The 26,414-nt window shown below is 30.2% G+C and overlaps 1 protein-coding gene across 1 annotated transcript in view; it reads left to right on the top strand.

Annotated features, from left to right (window-relative positions):
- Nucleotides 1-26,414, top strand: part of LOC143042441 (ATP-dependent (S)-NAD(P)H-hydrate dehydratase-like) — a 121,229-nt gene that overhangs the window by 70,915 nt on the left and 23,900 nt on the right. Inside the window, exon 10 of the mRNA XM_076214725.1 lies at nucleotides 15,513-15,674. Within this exon, the coding sequence (XP_076070840.1) occupies nucleotides 15,513-15,674 (162 nt within the window). The remainder of the gene's footprint in view (nucleotides 1-15,512; nucleotides 15,675-26,414) is intronic.

The following is a 26,414-nucleotide window of genomic DNA, read 5'->3' on the forward strand; positions in this document are numbered from 1 at the left end:
TACTAAGACAAGCTTTTTAAAAAGGCTTAAGGCTTTGCCTTTGAGGTCATTATATTCTCAAGTTAAAACCATTAGTATTCTTGTTTGAATTGTTTCACATTTTTTTCATGCCAGGGCCTTTTATAGCTGGCAATACGGTATTGGGGTATGGGATTCTCTTATTGTAAAATGCTGTACCATGATGGACTATGATTGTTTACTTTACCACTGTATTTTAGGTCTGCTGGATGTTTATCTCATTGCAATACAACATCTCATTTTATAAGAATATGAATTTGTTTTTACAAACAAATGATTCACCTTCAAATGCAACTGTTGCACATTAAAGTGTTCATTAAGCATTTTAAATGCATTTTTAATGAATCTTTCAGACAATTTGAAGCTTAAAGGTTTTTCTTTGATATGTTCTGTCTGAAGTTAGTTAACTATACAATAAAAGTAGTCTTTATTTTTTTTTTTTTTTGCAACATCTTTTGTTTCATCTTAAAAAGTAACAGCTGTTGGAAGACACATATAAATATATTCTATTTATAAGTAAATGGAAATACTCTAGCAACTTTTTTTTAACCATAGGTCAGAGCTGTATGATCTTCAACAATGAGCTAAACCAATACTGCATGCTTTAAAAAAATGACAATTGTGAAACAATTTTTAAAAACAGAAAACTACTGGTCTGATAATATGTACCAAACAAAAATGGAAAAAAACAAATATGAATAGGTAATGTCGGTCATGAAAAACAAATGCATTTAAAATTGTTTAGTTATTCATTTTCTTTTTTCAGATAAGACAAATTATGCCCTAGTAAGCCATAGCGGAGAGGCATTAAGTTAAAATTTGTAACCATTTTCCTTCTGTACGTAACTTTTGATTTCCGTTCTCTTACTTAGATTGCCTCAACCAAATATTATAAATCTTGTACACATTGCTTATTACCACAAAATACAGATCGAGTTTGAATTTTGTTGGTGTCACTTTTATCGTTCACAAGTTATGCCCCTTTAAAAATTTCATTTCTGTTAAGTTCGCCTCAACCAAATGTTATGAAACCTATACATGAATGCGTTATTACCACAAAACGCAGATAAAGTACAAATTTTGGTAGCGTCTGAATTTACTGTTCTTGATTTATGTCCCTTTATAATTTTATATGCAAGCAGAGGCATTATCTGACCTAGCTGTGTTCCATGGACACATTCCCCATTTATTTAAATTGCTTATGTAACTTTCAATTAGACAAATTTTTATGCATTATTATCTTTTTTTTCAAATATAGAAACTTATGTTGTTCAACCAATTACCTTTTGTAGAAACTACAATTGGTTTATAGACTATTGAGACAATTATCTTGTTTGTGAAAATTTAACCATTGTTAAGATTGACTGGCCGTTCTATTTTTGTACATGTTTTCTAATATTTTTTGGATCTATATGGACTATTTCAGTCTGTAAGGCAATATATGTTCTACATACTCCAGACTAAGAAGTGAGTGAAGTGCTTGTTTGTGAAGGATCAAGTTTATTTGAGTATTGTTAGTTTGCTGTCTCGTTGATGTTTATCCCATATCTATTTAATTCATTTGCTGTTCAATGAATAGTTTTATCAGGTAAGGAAGGACCTGCAAAATTTAATCATAAGAATATTTAATATCTGTGAATTTCTTTAAAAAAATATTGATTATATTATTTAGAAAATACAAATTTCCAGCTTTTCTTTTTATTATGTAAACACAATTCAAGGATTTGTATAGTAAAGTCTCCATAACTATACAAATCCTTGATATTGTTAAAGGTGGATACTGCAAGATCAGTTTAAATCAATAAATTGAAATATAAATCATGATAACACATATTCAGCCTCATTTCTCCCTTTTAAAAATGATTAATTTTACTATTATACTTTTCAAAGCTTCTAATCTGTTCTCCAACAGTTCCTGGAATACACATAATCCATTTCACTTTGAAGAAATTGATTTGATTGACAAGTAATCATGAGGTGGGAGGAGCTTAATATTTCTGATGAACAACTCTATCCTGAACTACTGTTCACAGTTTGAATTCACTTTTGTGGTTGTTTGTGGAGTAAATTTCTGTTTGTATTTTATACAAGGACAAATTTTAGGATTTTAAACAATCAATTTGGTAAGTTATAATTTGAAATTTTAATTCAATTTAAATTAGATAAATTGTCAATTTCAAAATGCATCAATTTTCTTTGCTGGTTTTAAAATATGGTACTGCTGTGAAGGGGTATCACTTTAATGCTTGAATAGTTCCAACTGTGCATATATTTTATCTTAATTTGAAATTTATGTATTTATTACGGATCAGAAAGATTGTAGATATTTTATCATGTAGGTATCTCTGATAGATACAAATCTATTTCACTTGATATATAACTGTTAAATGTTCCAATGTCACTGAGTTTGTATTCACACGGGTCTAAAGGAATCCCAAAAAATATTTTCAATTATTGATGAGATGTATTTTGTATTCATGATAAATAGAATGTTTTAGAAATGAAAAGTAAATTTTAATCCAATTTATGTTAAATAGATTTGATTTCGTTTTGGGTGATTTAAAGTAGCAAAGATGGCATTTTTCGAGATGCTAAAGATGTTATAGGTTTTAACAAGAGAAAAGATTTTAAATTAAAATTTGAAAGAAAAGAAAACTGACTTTTAAAACAGTTATTCTTTCTTAAATTCCAACTAGCTTTTAAATCTTTAGAATTTATATTTTAAAGCTATTTTTCAATACCACTTCAAAATGTCACACTAAATTGTTTTAAAACAATTATCTGAAAAACTTTTGCATGTTACAAATTATAATTAGAGTAATTTAACAATACAAATAGTTGTAACATATACTATCCTACAAAAGTTTCCTGGATAGTTTCCATATGACGCTACTTATAAATTCCCACGAACATTTTTTTCCATTATTGAAAAAAAACAGTTTGATCAGGAGAGCTTAAACAAAACGCCAAATTGTTTATCAATATGTTTAGCTTGTAAAAAGTTATTGAATCTTTTTCACTATAGTATTCTGTTTCAAGATTATAGTTTTGAAATAATTTATAAAAAATTAAGCAGTCTGAAACAGTTTGTTGATACAGAGGTGAAGGTTATAAAAAAGGTCAATTTAGATACTTTTAGTTCCATTTTAAGTATACATTATATCATAAATTGGATATAAATGAAAATTACCTGATATGAATAGATAATGTGTAAAGCACAACCTTTAAAGATGACAGTTTGAAAAGCCCTTTGTTTTTGCAGATTAATTGAAGGATAGTAAATACTTGCATGCATAAAATTTGTTTGATATATCTGGATAGTAACAAGTCAAATTCAAGTATCCTAAAATCCAAGAAGCATCTTAAATCTTAGGAAGAATCATAACATAAAAGCAATATCTAAAAACCTAAGCATAAAGTCTGAGGTAGTCGTAAGACAAATCTTTATTTGATACTATTTCAGTCTGTAGCTAAACTTCTGTTAAAACACTTTACACTTTGTAAACTTTCAATCACTCTTTAAGAAATGACAAAAGATGAAATTCGCCATGTACAGCTTTGTCAAGTTTCTTTTAGTGCTTCCAATCTGTTACTTCAGTTTCTTTTTTTGCTGCAACACATTTTATAAAATCAAATGTCAAGTTTTTTTTCAAGAGATGTATTCTTCTTTAATATAAGTTGCAAATTAGCTGTACAATGATTCAATGATTATTTAATTGAATATCTATCATTTCCTATACACAGTGGATTCATTTATTTTTGTTGGTACCAATATTTGTGGATTGAGGAAAACTTGCAATTTTAAGAATATTTGATTTGATGGTTGTCAAAGTCTACATACACAACTTGTAATTGGTTGGACATTGGAATTTGTGGTTCCCAGATTACCACAAAATCCAAATTGGTATCCAACGAATAATAATGAATCCACAGTATCAAGTCTTTAATATGCATGAGATATTTACCACTGGGTGTTACCCAAGACTTCATCTTTACACTGAAGTTGCATGTAGGATTTCAGTGAAAAAAAATATTATCATTTTCAAGTATTTAAAACATATGGTGTGATTATATGATACTTTTAAAAAGTAACAAAAATAATTTCACATGTTTCAGATTATACATAAAAAACATTGAAAAATGCTTTTCTGCATTTTAAAATGCCATTTCAAAAAATAAAAAGGAAATGATACCGGACCACATACCGAAATTTAGTAACTTTTTTGAGGATGTACTTTACCAATTATGCAACAGCATGTGGGTATTAAAAGCCATTTTGACAGGATAATTTCATAACAGGCCGCCATATGTTACAATTTACCGATTTAATATAGGGGTTAAGTACATGCTAGTTTTGTAATTATGGGATTATTGCAAGCCCCAGACATCCTGGAGATTTTTTTTTTCACTTAATGCACATTTATATGTGCATTTATACAATTATATTTGACTCTGGGTTTTTTTCACTTGATCTTAATTAACCACCAGGATATGTTTTTGATTCCCACCAATAAACATCAGCATGGTACATGTACCTAATGGTTGAATTTTAATACCATTTGATATGTAAAAAGAAGCTATGGGTTTAACCTCAGTGAGACAGCAACTTAACAACACAGCACTATACATCTATAACTGGCTATAAGGCAATATATATTTGTTTAGGGGCCAGCTGAAGGACGCCTCTGGGTGCGGGAGTTTCTCGCTGCATTGGAGACCTGTTGGTGACCTTCTGCTGTTGTTTTTTTCAATGGTCGGGTTGTTGTCTCTGGCACATTTTCCATTTCCATTCTCAATTTTATATAGGTTGCCCTCTAATAGGTAAAGCTCTTCAATCCTCCAAAGAATTAAAATACATTAACTGTGAGTACCAATTTTCTGCACTGGATGTGCATTTCAGCAATAATTGTCTCTCCAAAAATATCTGAAAATCCCAAACTTGTAAAACAATGATGCTTGTAAACCAAAACGGACTTAAAATAGAGCTAATCAGAGCTTTGTAGATGGGGATTTATTTCTTAAATTAAAATTTTGTAAAAAACAATTTTGATAACAGTTATGAATTATTTAATTACACAGAAATAAGAGATTATGTAACCAAAACAAATTTTTCCAGCTTATAAATGATACTTTAGTTGTAATATATTAACCTAAAAAATAAATTCATATTGGTCACTTGTGTATGAAAAAACCTGATGTTTTGGCTATAACTGCACCATGTGCACAAGGTATTATATTTATTTAGTTTCCCACCACGATTTTAGTTGAGATGTTTTGACATGACTGAGATGAATTCTGTCTAAACAAGGATCAATGTTAAATCAGTCAGTTCTCACAGGGTTTGTTTTCTAATTACTCTCACTAAATCTACAGGCCATGTTCCACATCTGTCAATTGCTACTTGTTAAGAATCGGCTCAATTTGCAAAAATGCTACTTATTATCAATTGGAAAACTGGACAAAAGGTCAAAATATGAATTTGATCGGAGTCGGTGACCCTACTATATATATGTCAGATTTTGAAATCTAACAAAGTTCTATGTTTCTTTTAAATTATCTCATTTGACATAATGAATTTGATAGTATATTAAAACCTCTTAGAATTGTACTAAAAAGTTTAATGACAAAAATACCAAACTCCATTGTACAATTATCTCCCTTGAATTATTCAAAATCCCAAATCATTTTTAATGTATTGCTGATAAGTTATCTTCCCTTACTTAATTATATATTGTTCTTGGTAAATTGTCTCCCTTTTATTGTAAAGGTTTGATCTCATGTAAATTTTTTCCACAAGACATTTTTTCTCACAATATTAAATGCTGCAAATATGAAAAAAATGTGCAGAAATATTTTTTAAAGTCTTCACATACATTCTTTTTTTCACTGAACATTTTTTCTCACAATATAAGAGGTTTTTATATGCAAATCTAATTTCAGTATTAACAAAATGTGCAGAAATATCTATAAATCATTGATCTACATATGCTTAATATATACGCTTAACAGGACATTTTTTCCTTTCATCTTTTCAAAAACTTTTCAGTTTTGAAATACCAGTAACCAACTACTAAATTTTTGACATGAAAGCCTGAAGAATGTGAATAAAAGCATATTGTATGGACCTCTAACAGCCCATTAATCCTATAATATGTGTCTGTAGCCATGACTTGACCATTGTAAGGATGGCAGATTAACCTAGGATGACCATATAATTTACTTATCATTGGTCATTTACCACTGGACATCAAAGGCATTGAAGTGTGAGAAAATCACTCAAATGTAAATTTCAAAGATGTATAGAATAGGCCAATAATCAATAAATGGCTAGAGACTGTCTTGGATTTAAATTGTGGCCAAAAATAAGGGAGAAATTGACAGATAGCAAATTTTTATTTATGTGTTCAGTACAGAGCCAGCCTTTTGCCTGTTTACAGTACATCCTGGTCATTTGGTCCACAAGCAAAAGTTGAGATGAAAAAAAATCAGCAATGAGATGGTTCCTCATGTACTTATTTTTGGACAGAATTAGATATTTTTTAAAGTCTTCATGATTCAGTCATTCAAGTCCAGCACTCCAGCTTCCTCCACCAATAAAAAACTTGCCGCCTCAAAATAGCCTTAAAGCATTGCTTAAAAGTGGTGTTAAAACTTAAAAAATCAATCAAGTAATAAAGGGAAGATAATCAAATTTGAGGGTCTTTGGGTAGGTATCCTTTAGTGAGTTCACTGACAGTTTTAGTTTTTTTTTACAAAAATTGTAACTTTTAAATCGATTGATAAATAAAACATAACATGCAGTCAATCATTAAGGTGAAAAATCAATCGATTACAATGATTGAAGACTTGACTTGTTGTAAAACATTCTTTTTTTATGAACCGACTTATTATAGAAGAACAAACATTTTTTCTAAGTAAACACCTTGGGAGATAGTAGACACTTCACCTGTATATGGATTTCTGTTAGAACCATTGGAAGAACATACAGAATGAATGGTAATTTTACTAGCTTTTTATGACTTTGAGGATTCTTTGAAAAAGCATTTTCTCATATTACGTCGTGCCAAAAATTGTGCACAAAGACAACATGGACAGGAAACCAATATTGATAAGCAAAGAAGTGTTATATGATGTCATTAATAAAAAAACACATGCCATTGGCAGATCCAGGGGGAGGGGGGGTTCCGGGTGTTGGACCACCCCCCCCTTTTACTCTTTGTTTAGGGACCCCCTCTATTTAAAATGGCTGGATTTGCCTTGCATGCTTGCAATCATAAAATTGAATTGTCCTTAACATGCATGAAATATTTGCCACTGGACATTAAACAACCAACAATCTATCATGAAATTACGTAAAGAGTTATATTTTGCTTTTGTCTTTCTTTGGTTTTTTGCATTGTGTTGACATTGTCACTGATTGCACAGTGCAATGGTAGCTGTTGTATTTTATGCGGAAATAAAATTTGATATTGAAGTCCTGTCAATCAAAAAAAACAAATTCCTATAAATCATCCATGTAATAAAACTATAGTACATTCAAAATTAAAAAGTAATAAATTTTGAAATATTCTATAAACTTAAGTAATATGAAAGATGAATTACCTATTTAAAAGATTTGTCAAAGGCTAAATAAGTTTGTAGACATTATGCCAAAATCAATCTTTAATGTTTAACCGATGACTTAACTTTTGTAAAACATAATTTTCTTATGTCTTTAAACATTGTTTGTCCATTAATTAACCCTTGTCAATTGCGATGACATTAGGAACCTATTAATGTACATTGATCATATGATCGTGTAAACAACCGATTATAATGATGGATTTTACTTTGGAGAAACAAAGAACACAATTTCCAGGTAAAAATAAATATTTATGGAATTTAAGGGAATTTATGTGGAAAATTTTTCTTAAGTTTTCAAAGAGAATTTTTTATTGGAGATGCTATTGAAAAATTTAATGAAAAACAACAATTGCTTTGAAGGATGTCTGTAAATGCTTTAACTTTTATAGATGGTTTGCTGTCTCTTGTCCATTACATTCAGCTCCATTCCCAATGTTAGACATAAGATGCTAAGCTTTATAGATATAGGAAGATGTGTTGTGAGTGCCAACTTGACAACTCTCCATCCAAATAAAAATTTTAAAAAGTAAACCATTATAGGTCAATGTACGGCCTTCAACACTGAGCCTTGGCTCACACCGAACAACAAGCTATAAAGGGCCCCAAAGTAACTTAAGTGTAATTAAAACTATTCAAACGGGAATACCAACAGTCTAACAGTCTATTAGACATAAACTCGTTGCAATACCAACAGAATGCTCCTTTTAGAGGATGGCTTTAATCTGATAACTCTATTTTGCCATTTTGTCAGTTTTATTATTTTCGTTTTGTGGTTATCATGTCCCTATGGTATCTTTTACCTCCCTTGTCAAAGAACTTAAAATTTTTATAAAGTGCTGCAGCACTATTAGGTAACACTTTCAGAGGCGGATTTAGATTTTGAAAAACAAAATTTGGTTGCTTATATAGGGAATCACTGAGGCGTGATGAAATCGGGCCCCCTCTTAGGCAGCCAGTGGGCCCCCACTTATGAAAATTTCTGGATCCGCCACTGACTTTGGATAACTCATTATTTTGGTTGCTTGTTTTGTAAATCAAAGTATGGTAATCTGATTTTTTCTTTGATTTCTGTCATAATAAGAATCGATTCTTTGTCTGTTACACTGTTTCCCTTGGTTTCTTTACCTAATATACCATAACTAGTTACAGGGCTACAGTTTACAGCCTGGGTTAATTAATCCCTTACAATTATCAATAATTTATGAAGGGTGTCTTCCCAACATAAAATTATTACCGATTTGTTTGATGAACAGATGAAGAAAGAGAGATATTTATTAGAAAATTGTGTAAAGGGACGTTGCAAATAAAATGGCTTAATTCTATAATTACAGACTTTGGTGCAGTTTTATCGATTTCCACATGAGTGAAATAAAAAATCAGCTATTTATATGACTTCTGTTACATTTGGGAAATACCCTAGTAAAGATGAAAGTGTGAAAAAGTGTGGTCTTGGGACCAGTTTTACTCAAATGAAACAGGGCATGTTGTATAATGGTTGATCAAATGAAACAACTTGAAGCTGCTCTCTAGAGAACATACAGACAGCTTAACTAAAGTGCTATATGAAGTAGGCATTCTGATTGAAATGTACACTAATCATGTAATCATTTTGGGGTTGTTTTTTTTTAATTTATATTTTGTCATGTCAGATCCCTTAATAGCTTATTTTAGGGCATTGTTTTGCTAGTTATTGAAGGCTGTATATATGGTGAAGTATGGTTGCTAGCATACACAAATTTTGGACTCTGGTCTTGTTGGCAATAATATACATGTACCACATCTCCTTAGTGTTTCATTCTAATTCAATAGTTCAATGGATAACTTTCGAAAAATGATTGCTGGAATAAAAATGTGTAACTTAATTTAAATATCAATTTAGTCATGCACTTTTAGAGATTGAAACTTTTGATTGGCTGCATAATGTTTCAAACCATTGTATTTTCATTAAGTATTAATCTTTTGTATTCTACTTATTAAAGTTGGACATTCGTTTCCGCAGTAAAAGATAACTTTATCATTAGGGTCAAATTAAGCACATGTTCAAGACTTTAGGTTGGACTAAATTTTCATGTTTTTATTGGAGGCTCATTTCCACAATCGATGATTATCCATTCCATGTCAAGTATTAAAAACTCTTAGGTCAAGCTGTTTTATACTCCTGACTTTTTGTCGACTTTGTTGGCCAAATTATTTACATGATCAAATTTCTAAATTTTATGTCTTTAAATGAACGAAAAATTTCGTCCGTGGAATTTGAATCATAAAAAGTTAATAGAATTCTTTCTTTTAATATTATCAGACTGCGTACTAAAAATGGGATCTTTTGTGTTCGATTTAATGGTCCAAATTTAAAATTTGGGTTAATTAGATTATTTCTGGTCAAGCAGATGAATTTAATTGCAGATCTTTCTTTTTTTGTCCACTTTTCAAGACGTGATTGACACCTTTAGCTACTAAATCAAGTATGTGTGAAATAAGGATTTAACTAAAGTAAACTTATTGTGCAATTTGTCGTGAAATATGAAAATATAATATAATAAAGAATATATCTTATAGTATTTTAATAATTGTATAAATACAAACGTTTATTGATCAAATTATTCTGTACTGTATTAACTCTCAACAGGTGTTGAGAATTGTTAGCCAAATACAACAGTTTGTTACACAGATGGTTCATACATTTAGTAAAAAAAAACTATTTGACAAAGATATCGAAATTTTATTTTTTGCTTACATGTAAAGTAAGCATGTCTAAATTGATTTCTTTTCTTTTTAATTTGTGCTAAATTTTAAATGTTATTGAATTTTAGATTAATTGCTTTTGATGAAAAACCTTTTGCTCCACTGCTGCCACCAAACAATGACTTCAGTTGAGTCAAACCACTTATAAATTGTAATGTGCTAATTTTTTTTTTTTTTTATCAAATTGAAAGATGTCTTACCAGTGGCGGATCCAGGTGGGGGGTTCGGGGGGTTGAAACACCCCTTTTTTTGGACAATCAATGCATTTGAATGGGGACACGTAGTTGGAACCCTCCCCCCTTTTTTTTTAAATGGCTGGATCCGCGCCTGTTTACAGCACTTCTACTGAAATTGTTCTTTTACATTTACTGCACTACTTTTTCTCTATAAATTTGTCCATACTTTTATTTTATTTTTATTTTTTATCAACCATAAAATTAGTGTTGATTAATGTCCTAATTATGTGATACAAGATGACATTATCCTCATCAGACTTGTTAATATAATTATAATTTCTACAAAATACTATTAGTATTATGTCTGATGGCCAATAATTTCTACATTTATCAATCTTATTTGTGACAAGAAGATGAGATTTTAATGGTCATGTTTTCCCTTATATTATTGGCCTGCTAAAAACCATACAGACTAGCAGTGATTTAGCAAAAACTCCATCAATCAATAGTAGAAAAAAAATAGTTTGATAAATTAAGTGATGATCATCTATTTAGGCGATCAACCATGACGCTTGGTGATGGTGTCTATCTTCAAAGGGAAGTCGGCCCATACTGGCTGACAAGATATGTCACATTTTATGGGCACTTTATGTTTTACATGGCCCCCCTGATTAGAAAAACATGACCTCATAATCACACATCTTTGTTTAAGCCATAAAAATAATGCCCTTACATAGTTAGATAGTATTTAATTGGTTTTTGGTCAAATCTAGATGATGTCCATACTGGACTGATGCTAATGGGCTTGGTGACGAATGGAAAGATTTTTTATTATTTCTTCAGGGGAAAATTGTAACAAGGTTTAAATTGAATTCTTAAAATATAAACAGCAAGTTTATCTTTATATTTTTTTAATGGGACAGATGATAATGCTTGTTTAAAATCCACATGATTTATGTTTTTTATATAATAAATTAAATTTCTGTTATATTTAATTTTAAAGAAAAAATGCATGAAAGTTAGAATTTATAAATGATCACATTATTGAAAAAATTTACTAAGTAAAAATAAGCATACATTAAACTTTGATATCTATTCAGGGACAAGAAAATAAAGAATATAAACTAATGAAGATCGAAGTGAGGGCTTTTCGGAAAAAAGAAAATGAAAAATATTGCACTTTTTACTTATTAACATTGTTGTCTATTCTTGTAAAAGAGGGACAAAAGATACCAAAGGGACAGTCAAACTCATAAACCTGAATAAGAAATGACTTTGAATTTATAAACTTCTCAGTGTGTAGGATGTTTAAGATTGCAGGCCACTCAGTAAATATGAAGAATTTTAAATATATTGTTGTGAATAATTAATTGCACCTTGTGACTCATTAAATGAAGCAATCCAATTAACCAAGGACATTGCATGACAGTCCTGCATTAGTTTATATACTGGTGTGATTCAAAGCTTTTAATCCAAACAAAGCAGAATTAACACTTCTACTAACGGTTCTTTCATCTTAACAAGATTAACGATCGCTGCTAATTGACTCGATAGTTCTAATTCACTGGAATTTTCAAAACAGGTCAGATCTTTGGATCTTCGTTTCTGTAACATCCAAAAACAGGAAATGAAGATCCAATCTATAAAATAGAAAAATTGTGATGATGTCATAGGGATTTTATTTTTAGATTATCTGTTTCTGAGTCTAGGCCCTAACATGAAAATTTTCAAAGCATTTCAAACAAGGAAACTTGTTTCTAGAATAAAAATAATCAGGTGAAGCCTAAATGTGTAAAATAGGATTTCAAGCTAAAAATGTTTGAGAGTACACACAACCAAAATTAACATAAACAAAAGCACCAGCAGCTACTTAGTTAGTGGTTTCATCTTAGAATAAAATCTACTGCAGTACTGACCCATTTGAAGTTAAAATAAGACATTTAATCGTCCCTCATGATTATTTTATATGATATGAATATAATTGGGTATCTAATTTGGAACATTAACCCAAAAATACACACACACTTTGTGACGGTGTCACAAACAGTATGGTTAAATTCTAATGCAATTTCTACAAGCCAGTAACATATTTTTCATAAATTTCTGTTTGCTTTTTTAATCTATAGTATTGAGTTATTGTAACTAAGGATTTATATATTTAATGAGCAAATATTGAATTCCTAGCAATAATCCTACTTTTTTAATTATTACAATGTAATTATGGTTTTACATTTCCAGTTAGACGTACTGCATTAAAAATGTAGTCAAAAAGGTTTCCTTAATTATATTTCTTCAACAATTAGTTTCCAATACTGAAATCTTTTGTTTAGTGAAATTTGTTACCTAAACTAAATTTTTGGGTTTATTACCTTCATCATAAGAACCATGTTTAAATATTTAAAAGTTAAAACTGTGTTAAAGGTTTAAAATGAATTTCAGTCACAGGATACTTTTAAAACCTACCATCTTATAATTTAGCTTGAAAAACTACGGTAAAATCATCTTGTCACATTTAGATTGTCATTGGTCACTTTCAGGATAATTTTATGAGAGAAGAAAAGGAAATTGACTTTATTATCTTGTAAGGAAGTTGTTTTCAGGTGATTTGTGGGATGTGGTTTAAGAGAAAGTTGTCCAAAAGGAAATAGACTGTTAGGCTTTTTAAATAAAATATTGGCCCAGTGTAAAATTGGACTGGAATTAAGAAGCTATATGTTGTTACAACATATGCAGAAATAACTGAAAGAGTTGATACATTATTAGCTGATTTTGAAACATATAACCAAAACGAAATATTTTAATTAATTGAAATGTCACAGGAACTTGGCAAGACTCACAGGTTCAGCTAGGTGTCCGATTGCTATAATTGCTGATTCTCCCTTGGTTTTCTTACCTGGCTGTGAATTTTGAAGCACTATAATGCCTGTACATGTACTAACATGACAAAATATTTCAAAGACATATCTGTTGAAAATACGAAAGCAATTTGGGCTTTTCTTTCTTAAAATTCATTGTGTTTCAAGTTCGGACAACAGTCTTTATTTTACAGTATGCCATTTTACCAGAAACTGAAATGGACATGTTTGTTGTCAGCCAATAAAAAATCTCTTCACAGTATGGTCAGATAAAAATGATGTATAATTAGTGTCCTAAATCACAAATAATTACTACAAATGTCATGTGATCATTAATTGTTGATGTTTACAAATTAGTTATAGCAGTCATGTAATTGATATAATCATGGACAAGGGTGGACATCAGATTCATACCAGGATTTTTTGCCATTGTTGATCTTTTCAAGGATGAAATTAATGGTCAGTTTAAGTGACCATTTATGGACTGCTTCCTGATTTATGTTGGTTATTTTATCTTATAAGATCAGCTGGTATATAAGGTAGCAGAGCACTTTTTTTAAGAGAGGTTGAGCCAAGAATGAAAATGAACAGAAATTTTTATTTTGTGACCCAAGCAAAAAAGATAAATTTTTATGTATTTCAAACCGCAGATAAAAAAATCCCCTCTAAATTTTACTTCTGAGCCAAACCATCTGCAAAGACTTAAGTAAGCAACAAACTAGAGCGTACAAAGATAAAGAAGGTACTGGCCAAAAGTCATAATTTGCAGAAATGCTAAAATAATGCAACATGGCAAACAATGTAAGATTTTACGAGATATGCATATTTATGTTTGCCTATGCTAAATTGAACTCCTTGCTGCGTAAGCTCTGCTTATTTATTCTCCATCAAATCAAAGATAATTACAAAGTTTCAAATAGTACTCTTTGATTAAAATTGACAAGCAAATTATACAATTGCATGTGACTTCTGCTAACAGACGTCCATCATTATATGGAAACCTAGATTTAAATTTGGGACATTCAAATCTAGCTAATGTAATTTACGAATCTTTTCTGACTTTTAACTTTCCTTATATGGACGAATAAAGGAATAAATTTCATTGCATGTGTTACGCTAATATCAATTTGTCAGCTGAACATACAGAAATTATAGAATTTTCCATGTCCGTTTATTGAAATTGACACTAATTTGAGATGTTTAGACATTGCTTTGTAATCTATTAGACCCAACTTTACCAAGAATCAAAATGAAATGAGACAAGAGAATAACATCTATTGCATGTTAATTTCAGTTGGGGCCTTGTTCTATAATGAAATAGACAAAGACTTAGTTGTTCTTGTTAATTTCAGTAGAGGCCTCGTTCTAATGAGACAGACTTTGACATCCGTGTTGATTCAGTTGAGGACTGTTAATGGTGAAACGGACAAAATTTCATTTATTTTAGTGAATTAAAATTAATTTAAAACTAAATTTAACAAAGAAATTGAAGGACAATTTGTTGACAAACATGGAACAAATGTTTGCCCATCAGCATGTCTGGTATGATGTTGTCAAAATAAAGAGAAAGGAACTTGGTGTACAGGAAAAAAATTAAAGAAATCTATATACCTCTTTGAAAATACTTTTATTCTTAAAATTAATAATTTTAAGAAAAACTACATGACAATTTTTTTATACTCAAGACCTATTTCTTCGTGAAATGTATATTGCTTTCATCTGGACTCATTCATTCATTTATTCATTAAACTGAAAACTTTTTTAAGATATTCCCCAGTTTCTGTATACAAAATTTATACCCAGCTCATGGGTTTTGAATTGACATTATCTGGCTGTCTGTTATCAGATATAAGAAGATGTGGAATGAGTGCCAATGAGACAACTCTCCATCCAAATCACAATTTATAAAAGTAAACCATTATAGGTCAAAGTACTGTGCAGTCAACACCGAGCCTTGGCTCACACAACAATCTACAAAGGGCCCCAAAAAATGCAATTTGTAAATATTTTACATGCTTCTCAGCTACTAAATTCAGACAAATAATTTAATATTTGTAATTTAGACTAAAAAATAAAATTTTGTATTTTCTCTTTTCAGCGCCCTTTTATCCCTGTACGGTCCCAATTTGTGTGCAGCCTATGCAGCGTGCCTACTGACAAAAGAGTGTAACAAACAGGCATACAGTCAGAAAAGACGTTCCACGACCACATCGGATATGATAGATTGTATCCAGTCATCATTTGAAGCACTGTTTGAATAGTAAGTACCAGACAGAAAAAAATTATGTTCTGAGTAAAGCAAAACATACCAAACAGGGTACCAGCCCTTAGTCTAGAAGAATTGGATGAAACATTAAAATATGAAAAGGCATTTCTAAAAATAATGGACAGTACCACAGAAAAAAGCAGCCAACAACATTTGTCTCCCCTAAAAAATTACATACAAAGACAATGAACTGAAAAATGAAATAAGGTCTAGATATTCTGACATGGTTTGTCACTATATAGATATGGTGGGGTTACAACAAAAAAAAAAAAAAGATATGTGGAATGATTGCCAATGAGACAACACTCTCAACCGGGGACCAAATGACAGTCTTCAACGTAACAAAACCTGTGTTTCAATCATTTGACTTAACGAGTGTTTCTGATGAAAGTAAATCCAGAACAGTGCTTTGGACACACAAAATTATACAAAGTGTTGTTTTCGTTTTTAACATGCTCACAAACCTCCTGCTGGGCTTTGCCATATCTATGTTTTTACCAGTTAGTAAACTTGTCCCATAAAGTAACAACTCAGGAAATGGGAATAAAATTTACATTGCCAATACTATAATTTATTGGAATATTAGATTAAAACAACTATTTCCTTGTTTTTGACTAATGTATATTCCCTTATTTATTCCCATTAAGGTTGTATGTTTCAGGTAAATGAGAAATGTACATTTCAATGAAAGGAAATGATATTTTAATGACAATTCAGGTGTGATTTCTCAGATAGCGATCGGTGAAAATGACCAGACCGGTGCAAATAAGTGCAGACCTCTCGATAAACTAACACATAAAAAAAAGAAAGTGACATTGTTTTGTGGCATTTAGTAAAATACTAGATAAAGAAATTTTTAAAAGATAAGCTTTTGTTTAAAGGCATGTTGTCTTTATATGTTAAAGTGAACATTGGCATGCCTTGATCAATCAACTATCAAAATGTTTTGATTTTAGTCTAAAAAATATTTGAAAGTGAAAGTGTCAAAAATTTTGGGTGTCCCACATAAATTTAAAAGCCATCTTGTACCTTAATTGACAGTAAAATAGGCTCTTTTGATGCATTTAAGGATGAAGGCCATCTAAAAAGACTTTTCCTTATGACAAGAAAAAATTGGAAAACAAATTTCATGCATGTTGTATTGATAAGTTTTAAGGTATAACATTTTTCGCCTAAAGAATTAAAAAAAATGTTGGCAATAGCAAAGACCACATTTGAACTAAAGTTGTAAAGGAAATTTGAAACTTGTAATTGACCAAAGATTTAGGTGTCCATTTCATCAGATGACAGCTTACATAATGAGAAATGGACAATAAACATTTGTAAACAGAATAAAAAAGTGGGTGTCGACAAACTTTCACTCTGTTAAACCACAATAATCGGTCATCAGGTAAATAAATGACCGCTGTCTGGACACAAACTGACCATCCACCCAGGCGACAAAAAATCTGAATCAAAACCAAACCAACCAACAGAAATTGGACAGGTGTAATTTCAAAAGTTACGTTTTTGGTATTATTCGGTAAAATGTTTTTAATTGATCAAATTTAAGTTAATAGAAGATTAAAGAGGCTTCATGTAAAGATCTGTGCTTCATTCTATCATGGTTGCATATAATTGTGACTAGTTTGATGTATTGATTTTCAAGAATCAAATCAACATTCTTGGTACTGTCACTCACGTTAGGGGAAGTGAAATTAAAATTAAAATTATGCAATTGTTGAAATTGTACTTTCACTGTCTTGCTTGTATGTTCAAATTCTTTTTGTAGGTATATGTGTTTGAAATAATCTGATAAAGTTAGTGGTCTCTCAGAAATATGAAGGAAAATTCGGTCATTTTCCGTTAAAGTTTTTGCATTATTTATAGGCACTGTAAGAAAACTGAATAGCTTGGTATCAAGCTTACGTAAATGATTTTATTTTTACAAATTAATTCAAGGAATTGTGGATTGAATGTGTTTTAGATAAAGTACTTTCTTCCGTCTATTCTTACTAACATGTTTATTTTTGTAAAGGTTTGAGATATTTTCATCCTTTTATTCAGAAGATAAAAAAAAAAATAGAAAATTGTTATCAATTTGATAAAAATAATTCACCACTACAAAATTCAGTCAATTTGATTTACAATAATACTCAAAAAAACAGAATTCCTAATTTCACAAATAATTGGATTTTCCGATAAAACCTTCTCTTTATCTTATATTTCTGTTTTTGAAATAAGAAAAATATATTATTGTTCTTCAAACACGAAATTGGAATTACAAAAAAACATTATTGCATCTTTTATTGTACTCTTTAGACTATCCACTTTTCTTGTAGGAAATAAATCTCAATCAAAGCTTTAGAAGTACATTATACTTATTGTTTTCGTAAGTAAAGAGTTCTTTTAGAAATGGTATGCATCATTTAGTATAGTGTTGAATCAGTTTGGATAGTTATGTACATAATGAGTTACATAGGACATAAACAAGCAATTACGGTTTTCTTTCATAATCGACTTTCACTTTAAAAAATAAGTTATTTTATGTATCTATATTATATGGTAGACATATGGCACCACTCATAATAAGGGCATGTTATTGATGTATTTGTACAAATATTTGTCTGGGGTTTTAAGTATAACTTGAAAGACATTAGTTTCTTGTCTGTTGTTAAAGTCTTTGTTTTAGAAAGTTTTCTTTTTCTTTACAACTTTTTGATATTCTGTGCTGTCTCCTTGTGCAATGTGTAATGATTTTTTTGCAGACAGAAAATGTGTGCAGTTTCTAATAGTTGTAGTATAATAAAAATAGTTAGAAGAGCTAAAGTTAGAGAATATGTGTCTTGAGAATTGAAAAAATGTCTATGACTTATTGATGGTAATTATAGAACAGAAAGTTGACATAATGTGTGGAATTTTTTATTTAATACTATGTGTTGCTCTTTAGTTGTCTTTTGCTTATTTTTGTGTTGGATTGCCGTCTCGTTGATGTATATAATAAGCGCAATGCCAGTACATCTAGTTTGGTCACGAAAATAAGATTATTCTTCAAAATTTATAATCCAGATCCATACTTGCATGTGTCTTTTCAAAAAGGGTGATCATAAAAAAAAATGCAAATCTATGAAGTTGCCGACATGTACCGCTCAATATAATTTAATAGCGTTTATGGGTACTTTGAGGATTTCTGGATTAAATAGTCATCATTTACCTGTAAAAGAGTTCTAATTTGTCATTATATCTGAAATAGATCGACCATGGATTATTTAAATGCACTTCGACAAACCAGGATACTGGCTTCATAGAGATTATTTTGACTAAATTTTGGACCATTAACTTGTCACAAAGCAGGCTGTTACTATAGATCTACATTCCTGCCAAGTTACTGTTAGATCTGTTCATTAGTCAGCCATCTTTAAAATTTGATGGGTTGTGCTACTTTTGTTAAAAAACTTCAGTAATATAACCTTAAAGGATTGCTGGTACAAATTATCATGGGAATATTTTACTGTAAAATTTGTAAACTTGATCAAAAAGATTTATCTGTATTTAATTTTAGATTATTTTGGGAAATAAAGTTGAATTATTGAGAGAGATTTAGTATGATGGGTGGTTGTTTTGAATAAAAACATAATATTATCACCAACATCAAAAACAGTCTGATTTCAACGTCCAAAGACGTAATAATAGGTGGCGCTTTGACAGTTTAATTGTCGATATCCGAATTGTAATTTAAAAAACATTAAATTTTCAATCGAATCATCCTTAATTGAGGTAGATTTATCGTCCCCCTATTTCTGATGACAATAGCGCTATCAAACTTTAACCACATCAGAGTGGGACACTTTTGTTGCAAATTGTTCTCTTGTATAATGTTGAAATTCATTTTGTATACCGCAGTTTCGATTTCAATAAAAGAGGCGTGTTTACTTGCCTAGTTAACACTTGAAAATATTTTTATTTAAGCGCCTCTCAGTCCAATATTAAATATAACATTTAATATGCATTGCAGGTTCATTGCTTTTCAAACGAATTTTTTTCTGAATTGTAGTATTTTAAATCGAAACATTGGGCATCCTCGAGTGCTTGGAATTATAAAAAACATTTATTTGAATTGAACACTTGAAAAGTATTAGCAGAAATGAAATTCGATTTGAATTGTTGACTCAGATAAATTGTAAGGACCCTCGGTGACACTTTATTTGATCTGAATTAACTTTCGTCATCACTTTTATGGTATCTTCTTGGTTAGAGGTAAGTTTGAATGCAAAGTCTTGTTGACATGGGATACAAACGTTATAATGATGTGGCATATCAGAACTGGCTTATTGCACTTTCAAGTGTTATGAAAATATTTCAATAATTCTCTCAAGGTTTAGAATAGTTTTGTGTTTTCTTAGTTAAGCTAGAGTCAAGTTTACCTAATATTAATGACAGTGGAATGTTTTCATAATCCCATGGAATATAGCTCTCAAGGCTTACAGAATATTTTCTTACTATGGATCGGTAAAGGGGGGATGAGAAGGTGTAATGGGCTGTCCAATAGACCCAAAAAAAATCACCTGATTGCTCTTAGGTCCACTATTAATGGACATCATCAATGATTTCATATAATTTGACATCATAAATATAAATAACGACTTTTGGTTTCTAACACTCTGTTTTAGGGCTTAAAATTCTATGCCACATTTAAAAATACCATAAATGTCATGAATAGTCATTTAAGAACAAATTCCTGATAAAAATAATGCAAACTTCAATTAAGGTCTAATTTCTGCATATATATATATATATAGCCCCAGGCGGGGAGGAAGTTACGAATCAGATCTATTCTAACATCATTATGTTGATTTTCTAGGCACTTTATATTATATATATATTATATATATTGTTTATACCTTAAAAACATATAAGATAAGGTAGATTAATACAAGGTACACTTTTACCCTTCTAAAAAACATTTTTGTATTTGCCTGAAGTATCAAGATGTAAGACCATTCCATGGTCACATAGTCTTGAAAAGAACATTCTGAACAAGCTTTAAGATACCAGATTACTGTAAACGAACATTCTAAATAAGCTTCAAGATATTTGACTATACTGTTGATCATTTAGAGCCTTCAGTCTTTAAATGTTTTTGTCACATAATTTTATCTTATTTACCCACCACAATCTTCTTAGAAAGTTATGTATTGCCCATTGACTAATTAATCCTAATTTATCCTAATTGGATTTATTAATTAAATCCCTACCATTCATTGTCATGAATTATTGGATTAAGATTAACATGTATGAGGGACAAATTGACTTAACCTTACACAACATTACCACACACTCTCTCAGCAGGTGACTTAAGAGAATTACTTAAAGGTTTAGCCTGTTTGTTTAAAGGATAGAATGTTTCTTTTTTCAACTGTTTAAGGGTTGTATGGTGTCCATTAGTCTAATAATTATAGATGAGAACCTTTGGGAAATATTTTTAAGCTTGTTTGGTTCTGTTTATGGCTCATTAGTTGTTGAATTGAATTGTTCATGTAAGGACATTAAGGAATTTGTCAGCGAAGCTTTTTTTCGAAAAATGAGACCAAAATTTGTTGATGCTTCAAGGTAAGGATTATAAATTTCTAAAACTTGGAGAATTATTTATAGGCAGAAATGGCAGGTGCAGAGAGTTTATTTTATTTGAAATCCCCCCCCCTTTTTTTTTACTTTTTAAAAGAAAAAATGATGTGAAAAATAAGTTTGTCACTTATTTTCTGGCTGACAACCATTATTCTTATGCAGTTTATTTAGAGTTTACCTTCCTAGAAAGTTAATGTTTTGAATCAAAATAAGAAATATCTAAAAAAAAAATTGAACACACTTCATATAAGAGTGTATTATTTTCATTGAGATCTTCAGAACAAAGATGTAAACATTTATGCTTTGAATTTATAACAAAAAAATAGACTCAAATAACAAGTAAAGTAATTTCCTATAATTTTAGATGACATTTCCATGGACACATTTAATTCACCTTTTCTTACGTAATTTACAATTTGAATTAAAAACCTCCATTTCAGTAATAAAATCTGTATTTTAATCATTCGCTATTGACACCATATTCAATGCATTTTGCCTTGATATAAATCTGAGTTTATCGGAATATCAGTTTCAAGTTTACCCTCTGTTTAGAGATTAGATATTGATTGTGCAAAAAGGTCAAAAACCACACAAAGGGTGTTATCTCATAGCTTTGAGTTCTATCAATCTGAGATCTTTTTGATAGCCATCGTACTCGTGGCGATAGTATTGTCTTCTGCTCAATTTCCGGCTATCGTGTGCTTTGTATGTGCTCAGCGCCACTGTCAGATTTGCCTCATTTGATAGTTTTCCATCTGCAGACACTTTTACTTTTTTTGTTTGTTTTCTTTTTTTATGTTTGAGGTTTTCAGGTGCATCTTTTGTTGGTATTCGCTCAGATTTGTCACACCTTTTTATATAGTTTTTACTTTCGTAATTAAAAGGGGTGACAGTCAAATATTTTGTAATAAATGTAATCTATATAGATTTGGTTTGTAACCTTGTTTTTTCTTTAGTATCAAATATAGATATGACTTGATGCTTTTCACTTATTTGACTTCAATTTTCTCATAAAATATGGACTTCAAACAGCTCAATTAAGATTTAAAAGATGAAATAAAAATTGATTAAACTGAACACTCCCAAAGTATTATCTGAAATATTTTTTTTGCTCTTCAATTTTAAAAACTTTCAAAATTTAATTAAATTAAAATTCCTACAAATTTAATCACAAAAAACAATTTAATGCTAAAAGCACTTATATGTTTAAATATTTTGAATATGTTTTATATCTGTTTCAGTACTACTAAAAATGATTAAACTTATGGCCTTCAATCAATTTTGATATTGGTACAATAAAAAGTACAAAGGCATTAATACTTCCTTATCTGCAAATTAGTTAAAAAATTTACTAAGTTTTTATGATATCGTAGCTTTTAATTACTGCTTAATGAGGCATTAGTGATATCTTTCATGACTCATACCCATTTTTCTTGCTAGAAATTCATACTTGTTTGTTTTGTTAAAAGATAAGAGACAATTTTTCGGGCCACTTTCGCTGCTATTGTTTCCGTTCACTGTGACGCTTTCAGCATAACTTTCACTGACTTTGTATTTACAAGAGATTTAAATACCTATATATGCCATCCCGCTATAATGCTTAACAATAATAACGGTCAAACAAAAGAATTATCAACCCCTACCCCTACCTTTTGTTTATGGTTATAATTTTCGACGCTTGAGGGTCGATCGATAGAAAAAACATGAATTAAGATATATCAGAAAGTAAAATTAGCGGAAGAGAATTAGAAGTTCAAAAACATAAAAAATGGCTGTGTTTAAATCTTATATGGAATTAATAGAAAATTAACAAGAAAAAGGATTTATTTGCAATCTGCCATAATGTTTAATGTAAGTAAGATTTGTATTTCCTTTAAAAGAAATAGATAAAAGCAAAATTATATAAAAATGGCAGGAGCAATTATTTTTCCACGGAGAAAGGACGCAGCCTTATAATGCATGGGTTTTGTATTTTGAAAAGGCTTTTGTGCAAATAAATATTACATTAGTTTAAAATACATGTCTATATGAAACAAATATTTTAAATAAAACAAAATTATAGTTTGGTATTGATGTTTAAATTGAGTATTGTTATGCGGAAATTGCAGCTTTACAAAATTGTATACCTTTTTTTCTAAAAGAATTTTAAGCTTTTTTACTTGAAATAACATTTAAAATGCAGAATGCCAGGAAATGTTGAATACTTTGGTAAAAACAAAAACGTGTCCTGTATGATAAAACAAATTTCTCGTCCCACAGGAAATCACAGTTTCTCTGTGTTACACGATTCATTGGACATGATGTAACAATTAGTTGCATGCTGTTACAAAAAACGTACAATTAACTAAGAGAAACAAAGTTTGTTTTTAGAACTCAAATTACAGATAAAATCGATGAAATTAAACAAAACATTACTGATACACCTGCTAAACTGAGATCGATATGTATACCAATAAGTAATTATGCAATCAAAAAATCGAAGAGCATTAAAATGTATGTTTTATGAGATAATTCAAACATCAAAGGTTTTATATAGGGATAGGCAAATTTTATGTAATCAGCATTTTCGAAAAACATGTTTATGTCCCTGCAGTCACAGGATGAGGCATTAAGGAGGGTAGTAAACAGTCATTTTCGGCTATCGTTAGCGTCAAATTTGTTAAAATTTCACTGTGATTCTTCTAAATATCCTTATGATTAGTCAGAGGTCTCAAATAATTATCGTTACCGTCATTTTTTTGGGAAAAAAATAACGTGATTCATCTAAATCAGTCGATGTTTTTATCGTCATACTCCAAAAATTACTGTTAAAGTCATTTGGCAAGAATTTTTACCTGATTATTCGTCATGAAGGTTACCCCCATTACGACCCTCATTAAGTGTTGCCTTTGTCCATCTGCAAGTCCCAAAATTGGTAATCATTCTCTAACTTAAGTTTGCCTCAACCAAATGTTTTGAACTGATACACACTCTTTACATCCATTATTTAAACAGGAAGCACAGCCGAACTGATGTCTTTCTTTGACAAGAGGTTAATTTACTGTCAGTCTGAAGATGTCTTGGTAACCCTATTTCTATTCTTAAGGTAGAAGCAAAGAGGGGATGATACTCTTTTTTGGATGTGGGGTATATGGGTAAAAAAGTAGTGGGATCTTGGTAAAAGAAGGGAAAGAATTACCCCAATAAGGCGGGTTAAATGAGAAAACCCTCATAAAATACTGAGATGAAACTCTTAGACTGCATCTGGCACTTACACGAAGAAACCAAGTCAATGTGTTCCCATAGAACTAAAACAAAAACAATTCAGAACATGAAAGAATTTTATGGGTCTTTGTTTTATGTTTCAGTGGCCAAAATACTTTAAATATTTGATGAACTTTTGATATGACTGACCTGAGTAGGACAGGTGACATGTTTCTATATTATTATAGATTTTAGCCATAAACCTCTAAAAACATCCGTAATTGAAGTTTAACAAGTCAATAAATGTTGGAGGTGGGATTCTCCGCTATGTGCTAAAGAGGTTTAGGTAAAAAAATCACTAATGGACGCATCGCTTGTGGCGATTTCTTGCTCCGTCAGACCATATCAAAGAATGAGAGCTGAGACCTAAATCATCTAAAACATTCAATCATATAATTATATCAGTCTAAAACTTCAATCACACGTCAGCGGGTTTATACCTTCCATTAACATTAAAAACATTAAAAGAAAAAATTTAAAGTTCCGCGATTTCGAAAATTGCTCTGTGGTACAAATGCCGTGTTTCTAAATTGCAATGGTGTGACTCAACTAATGTTTTTAAAAGAGAAAGAACACTTTTCAGATTGTATTCTAAATACTCAAGGATTTTAAACAAAAGAAAATAATTGAACATATATCGGAAAATTGTTTGAACTACCAATTTTTTCGTAAACATGGTTTGGACTTGTTGTGAGACTATTAGGATATAACCATACTGTTGTAATGTTTCAACTTTAATATTTAAGGATTAATTTTACATTAAAAAGATGAAATTTAAGGTAAGCTGCTTAGAATTTGTAAGACACTTTAATTTATTAAAAAAAAAGTTGAAAGAAGGCAGTTCATGTATATGTTATTGAACCCTGATCATCTTGTCATCTGCTTTGGTTCATGCAATAAATTTCATAAATTCAGTAAAATCAAATCTTGGAGAAAATAAGTGAAAATTATGCTGTTTATCATATGTAACAATATCTTGAATAAAATATTTTAACATCATGAATAAAAAAAATGTTTTTCTTTGTTTACAAATTTAGAGATGACCTTTGAAAAATTTGAGATTTTAATAATTTATTAAAAAGTTATTAATAATTTAGCTGGTCAATGAATTCAAACTTCCAAATCAATGGTGGAAATATATGAAAAGAAAAACATACATTTTAACATTTTTTAAAAAGCAGAGTACATGGAAATTGGCGATATGTTTCTAATTTAAGGGGATATATTGTAATTGTGAATAAGGGGTTCCCATCTAGTTTTATTGAAAAAATTAAAATCTTTGCTCTTTTAAAGCTTTGAGAATGGAAAGTTTTTGTGTAAAACTATACTTTAGCAAAACATGGTTCATGTTTCATATAATACATAAATCTGTTTTGTCTTTTTGGTATTTTGTTTCCTTTTATAATATGATCAAATTGTTTCTGCTTCGTGCTATTATGCCTTAAGATATGACTCAAATTTTCAGATGCATTATATATGAAAAAAAATGTAAAGTTATTTGAATTGAAAATGAAACAGTAACCCAACATTGCAGAGAAAGGTGAAAGGTGTTAAAGACATTTTTAGAGGTTTAAGCTATTTATCATTCTTAAACCCCTCTTTACCTGTTTCATGTTGGCCAGTTGCTTTCTAATTGATGTAATCACATCTCCTATTTATATAGAGATAATATATAGTGCTGTATCAGTGGCTGATCCAGAACTTTTCCTAAGGGGGGGCCCGCTTCAGTCATGCTTCAATGATTCCCTATATAATCAACCAAATTTTTTCCCCTGGATCCGCCTATGTGTATAGATACAATAGGATGTTACCCCTGTCTTTGAAACTGTATAATTCTGTAACTTTCAGTGATGAAGGTTGCATTCGTGACTCTAATTTTAGTATTGT

The sequence above is a fragment of the Mytilus galloprovincialis genome, chromosome 8, assembly GCF_965363235.1.
Source record: "Mytilus galloprovincialis chromosome 8, xbMytGall1.hap1.1, whole genome shotgun sequence".
In the NCBI taxonomy this organism is placed as follows: Eukaryota; Metazoa; Mollusca; class Bivalvia; order Mytilida; family Mytilidae; genus Mytilus; species Mytilus galloprovincialis.